General features: G+C 45.5%; 1 protein-coding gene across 1 annotated transcript in view; it reads left to right on the top strand.

Annotated features, from left to right (window-relative positions):
• Positions 1-793: 793 nt before the first annotated feature.
• Positions 794-6,000, top strand: part of LOC141212385 (uncharacterized) — a 77,817-nt gene continuing 72,610 nt past the window's right edge. Inside the window, exons 1-3 of the mRNA XM_073664933.1 lie at positions 794-913; positions 4,634-4,731; positions 4,821-4,935. Coding sequence (XP_073521034.1) covers positions 829-913; positions 4,634-4,731; positions 4,821-4,935 — 298 coding nt within the window. The 5' untranslated portion in view covers positions 794-828. The remainder of the gene's footprint in view (positions 914-4,633; positions 4,732-4,820; positions 4,936-6,000) is intronic.

The following is a 6,000-nucleotide window of genomic DNA, read 5'->3' as shown; positions in this document are numbered from 1 at the left end:
GTGATGAGCGGAGAGGTGACTGCTGGGACATTATACTGGACAGCACTGGAGGATTCTGGGTGATGACCGAAGAGGTGACTGCTGGGACATTATTCAGGGCAGCACTGGAGGATTCTGGGTGATGAGCGGAGAGGTGACTGCTGGGACATTATACAGGACAGCACTGGAGGATACTGGGTGATGAGCGGAGAGGTGACTGCTGGGACATTATACAGGACAGCACTGGAGGATTCTGGGTGATGACCGGAGAGGTGACTGTTGGGACATTATACAGGACAGCACTGGAGGATTCTGGGTGATGAGCGGAGAGGTGACTGCTGGGACATTATACAGGACAGCACTGGAGGATTCTGGGTGATGAGTGGAGAGGTGACTGCTGGGACATTATACAGGACAGCACTGGAGGATTCTGGGTGGTGACCGGAGAGGTGACTGCTGGGACATTATACAGGACAGCACTGGAGGATTCTGGGTGGTGACCGGAGAGGTGACTGCTGGGACATTATACAGGACAGCACTGGAGGATTCTGGGTGATGAGTGGAGAGGTGACTGCTGGGACATTATACAGGACAGCACTGGAGGATTCTGGGTGGTGACCGGAGAGGTGACTGCTGGGACATTATACAGGACGGCACTGGAGGATTCTGGGTGATGAGCGGAGAGGTGACTGCTGGGACATTATACAGGACAGCACTGGAGGATTCTGGGTGATGAGCGGAGAGGTGACTGCTGGGACATTATACAGGACGGCACTGGAGGATTCTGGGTGATGGCGGTGTCGTTGTCAGGTTCCTATAAGGTGTCAGGACGTCGCTGTCTATCTCTCCATGGAGGAGTGGGAGTATCTAGAAGGACACCAGGATCGGTACCAGGAGGTGATGATGGAGGAGCTCCGGCCTCTGACATCACCAGGTGAGAGGAGACTCTTGTTGGCTCCGGTGGATGTGATGACGTCTCTCGGCCTCGTCCTATAATAGATGATTTTTCTCCAGACTTGCTCTGGTTTTCTCTACATTTTCTCACAGCTTTCATTCCCTGATTCTTCTCTTCTGATCTGTGAGTCGCGGTTTGTCCGCTGTCGTCTTCATCAGTCTTGAGTCTTCGTCCTCGGCGGCTTCTTTCAGAATCTTTCACCTTCCTTAGAGCATCGGTCACATTTTGTCTGCAGATTTCCCAACTCAATTTTTCATAAAGTCCCACATTCAATAGAACAGCGGATCGTCCTTTGTCTGCTTTCCTTATGAGGAGGTCAGAGTTCTCAGAGCTCATTGCTCTGATACCGTTAGCTTATTACATTTATGTCTCTATTTTCCTTAATGTAAGTAGTTCATCTTCAATCATTTCCTAGAAAACATCCAAGACAGGTGGACGAGACTTGACTGGATAGTAATAGTTACTTTCAATCGTTTGTTATAAAAAAAAATCTCTTTTATGTTCAAGAAGTGAACCCTGTTCATCAAAAGTTCCAGTTCTATTGGGAACATTATCATGAGAAACTTCTTGTAACGAGTTCTCCATGTTCTCATTCTGTTCATTGACCATGAAATGACAACGCAAAGTGAAAGTTCTCACAAATTTATTCACATCTAATAAAGTTCTATAAACGTCAAACTCATTTGTCGGGGAGAAGGTTAAGCCTTTGGATAGAACTGTAACTTCAGCCTCTGTTAATAGATAGCTTGACATGTTAATTACCGTGTTTTCCAAAGTTTCCTTTGTCGTTGGAGATATCTTTTATCTTTCCTCCCACCCCTCCTCTTTCTTTTTCTCTGTCATTTTTTGAAGATGATTGAGTTATGTCATTTTCATTATGTTTGAAATATCTCCTGATTTGAGAGATATTTCTACAAAAATTGGCATGTGCTTATGTATACAGCCCTTTTGCTATGAATCCTCTAAAAATTTCTGGTTTAAGCGATTCCCTTCATAAGTCACATGCTTAGTGACGTCCCCCTGTGTGCAATCTAATTGTCACATGGTCTGTCAGTATATACACTTTACCTTTTCTGAAAGGCCACAGAAGCTGCAACACCATTATCAAGAGGCACCACTAACCAAACAACACCATGAAGACCAAGGAGATCTCCAAACAACACCATGAAGACCAAGGAGATCTCCAAACAACACCATGAAGACCAAGGAGATCTCCAAACAACACCATGAAGACCAAGGAGATCTCCAAACCACACCATGAAGACCAAGGAGATCTCCAAACAACACCATGAAGACCAAGGAGATCTCCAAACAACACCATGAAGACCAAGGAGACCTCCAAACAACACCATGAAGACCAAGGAGACCTCCAAACAACACCATGAAGACCAAGGAGATCTCCAAACAACACCATGAAGACCAAGGAGATCTCCAAACAAGTTATTGAGAAGTGCATTATAAAAAAATATCCCAATCTCTGATGATCACCCGTAGCACCATCAAATCCATTATCATCAAATGGAAAGAACATGGTGCCACAACAAACCTGCCAAGAGAGGGTGCACACCAAAACTCCCAGCCCAGGCAAGGAGGGCATTAATCAGAGAGGCAGCACAGAGACCAAAGGAAACCCTGAAGGAGCTGCAGAGTTCCCAAGCAGAGACTGGAGTATCTGTGCATATGACAACTGTACACTCCATAGAGGTAGCATTTATGTAAGAGTGGGCAGAAAAAAGCCATTACCTACACAAAAAAATTGTAAGGATTATTTTGAGTTTGCCAAAAGACGTGGGAGACTCCCCAAATGTAAGGAGGAAGGTTAGATGAGACCAAAATTAAACTTTTTGGCCACTAAGGTAAGCGCTATGTCTGGCGCCAAACCAAAAGCTCATCACACCAAGAACACCATCCCCACAGTGAAACCTGGTGAAGGCATCATGCTGTGGGGATGTTTTTCAGCAGCAGGGACAGGGAAAATGGTTTGAGTCAAGGGGAAGATCGATGGAGCGAAATACAGGGATATTCTTGAGCAAAACCTGTTTCGGTCTGTCAGTGATTTGAAGCTGGGACGGAGGTTCACTTTCCAACAAGACAATGTCCCAAAGCTAACTGCTAAATCAGCACTCGAGTGGTTTAAGGGAAATCGTGTAAATGTTTTGGAGTGGCTGAGTCAAAGCCCAGACCTTAATCCAATGGAGAATCTGTGGTCAGACTTGACAGAGCTGGAGCAGTTTTGCCTTGAGGACTGGGCAAAAATCCCAGTGGGCAGATGTGGAAAGCTCATAGAGACCTATCCAAAATGACTTGTAGCTGTAACTGCCGCAAAAAGGAGGCTCTACAAAGTACTGACTTTAAGGGTGAATAGTTATGCACACTGACGTTTTCAGTTATTTTGTCCTATTTGTTGTTTGCTTCACAATAAAAAGAAAACCAAATGTTCACAGTTGTATGCTTGTTCTGTACATGAACTGATGCAAAGCCTAAAAAACATGAAATTCCAGTTTGGGAGGTAGTAAAATGTCAAAAGGGAGGTGAATACTTTTGCAAGCCACTGTATCTGGTTTAAGGGCATAAAAATTAAGTGAGAAATTTTCAAAATTTTTTGTAATGTTTTCAATATTTTCAGAAATAATCGCAAAAGATATTGACCTAAATTTACCACTAACATGAAGTACAATGTTTCACGAAAAATACAGTCTCAAAAACAATGGGATACATTGAAGCTCCAGAGTTATTACCACATAAAGTGATGCTGGTCAGAATTGTAAAAAAATGGCCGACTCAGGAAGGTGAAAACAGACTCAGGAGGGAAGGGGTTAAAGGGTTGTTTGTTCAGAAGAATATGTATTATGGAGCTTTTCTGTGGAGTCTGACCAGACAATCTCTCCTTGGCTCCTCGTATGCATCAGTAAGCGCCCATGACCCCGGTGCCTGCTCTCTAGTTGTCCTTTCTACACATTGATAGGTGCTAACCGCTGTGTACCGGGTGCTCCCCACAACACCGTCCTTCCGGGTTCTGTGACTTCGTACGTTAGTCGTACACGTTCATATTTTCCTCCTTCAGAGATAAACGCAGAACTTTCCGAGCACTTGCTGCCTATTTTAGTGTTTTTATCGAGACGGATGTGGATATTTATGTCTATTTTAAAGAAGAATAAAAACGCGGTAACTCGTCTTTTAATAGGAGGATGTCAGGTTCTCTCCTCTGAGTGATCCCAGAGGATCCTGTCCAGGAGGGAGGCCGTGTCCTCATGGTGACATCATGAGCTCTCAAAATACAATCACTAGTAAATGGTCACCGTCCTTCCCCCAATCTCCATACAGTGAATTAGGAGAGGAAACCAATGGATAGAAATGTGGAGCTTTCTCCAGCTCCTCTGTGGTTCCATCCCTGGAGACAAAACTTGGAGAAGTTGTGTTTTTTAGTACGGCTCCTTCATCTGACTGACGAGGGTCTTCTCTGTCCCTCTCCTCAGGGTCCTCATCCTCCGAGTGCAGAGCATTAGGCTTTGGCCTCGCTGATTATCACTTCATACTTGAGGTCCACAATGTGCTGGGACCTCAGTACCGGTGGTGAGGACCACAACAATGTAATTTATTCCCTGATACATAAACATAGAATTACTGGTTCTGAGAGACGACTCTCATATATAGACAGATACACGGCAGGTCATGTATTCAGTCTGTGTGTCTCCACAGATGGATCCAGGAGGAGAAATCCACCAGAGAGATGTCCCCGTCCTCTGTATCCCCAGGACTGTCCAGAGGAGAATCACAACATCCCGGAGGATCATCAGGTAGACGACACTGAAGTGTCATAGGTCATAGATGTCACAGATTTTGGTGGTTTCTTGTATTGTGCTGATTGTTACATCTGATATATCAGGAGGAAGATCCGACTAAGAAAGTGAAGGACGAGACAGAAGAAGAAGCGATGACGAGGGGGGATCAGCCGTGTGTGAGTGACGTGAAGGAGGAGATTCCTGTAGATGTTTCCACAGGTGTGTAATAATGACCGGCGTGTGATGATGATGATGATGACAATGACCGTTGTGTGATGATGACGACCGGTGTGTGATGATGATGATGACCGGTGTGTAATATCGTGTGGAGTCTCCGGTGCAGTGAAGCTTTATCCGCCGTCCACATCACAGCAGAAGCATCCGGTGATGGCGCGGCTGCTCCTGTAGAGTCCGGTTGTGCTCTGATGAATACCGGGGCCGCCTTCTTAATGATTTAGGAAGCACATATTAGTTTTCCTTTACCTTCTGTAATATTCCTTCCATCCTTTACGTCCATATTTTTCTTCCACAAGTCCCTGCTGCCATATAAATGACTGAGCTTGTGCTCCAGGTGATGAATCTCCCCGTCCTATGGATCTCGGTGATGTAGCAGCCTCTGCCTGGTGCTGACGAGTGACGGCACATGTCACATGTAGAGTCGTCCTACCTGTCGCCTCTGTTTGCCTCCCACTGCCTCCTACACTGAGGCCGGCGTTCTGGTCCCTCCTCATCCAGGCCGGCCGCCCAGTGGCATGAAGACCCCTATGGTAAGTAAGTAAATGCCGTGCTATGGAGGTGTGGGTCAGACATACTGCTGTCGTCCCTCTGCCACTATGGAGGCCATCTTGGATGTAGGAGGACCAGAACACCGGTCTCAGTCGGAGGCAAGCGGAGGCCACCAGGTAGGTGACAGTACATGACAGATGTTTAGTCCTCTGTGCCGGGTGGGGAATTGCTTCATCATAAAAGGGATTAGGAGCTCGTATCTACAAACAGCTGCGATGGCCGCATCTAGAGTTGTCGTTATCTGACATCATGTTGGTTTTTGAGACCTGGTTCAATCAACGTATAAACATGGAGACTAGATACTGCCCAGAGGGGGCGCCCTTAACCATGCACGGATTATATCCCGTAAGTGTGTCATTAATGGTGAATCTTGTAATATGGAGAGATTCACTATATTATAAACTATTCCCGGGAAATTTTAATCCCAGAAAAATGAGGAGTTCCATATAATAATAAAAGAATATTCTCTTTATTTTGAATTAATTAAAAACAAGAATC

This window comes from Phyllobates terribilis, unplaced genomic scaffold, assembly GCF_046119375.1.
Source record: "Phyllobates terribilis strain yellow unplaced genomic scaffold, ASM4611937v1 Scaffold_171__1_contigs__length_4068163, whole genome shotgun sequence".
Taxonomy (NCBI): domain Eukaryota; kingdom Metazoa; phylum Chordata; class Amphibia; order Anura; family Dendrobatidae; genus Phyllobates; species Phyllobates terribilis.
The sequence above is the reverse complement of the archived record's forward strand: the minus strand, read 5'-3'. Positions and strand labels throughout refer to the sequence as shown.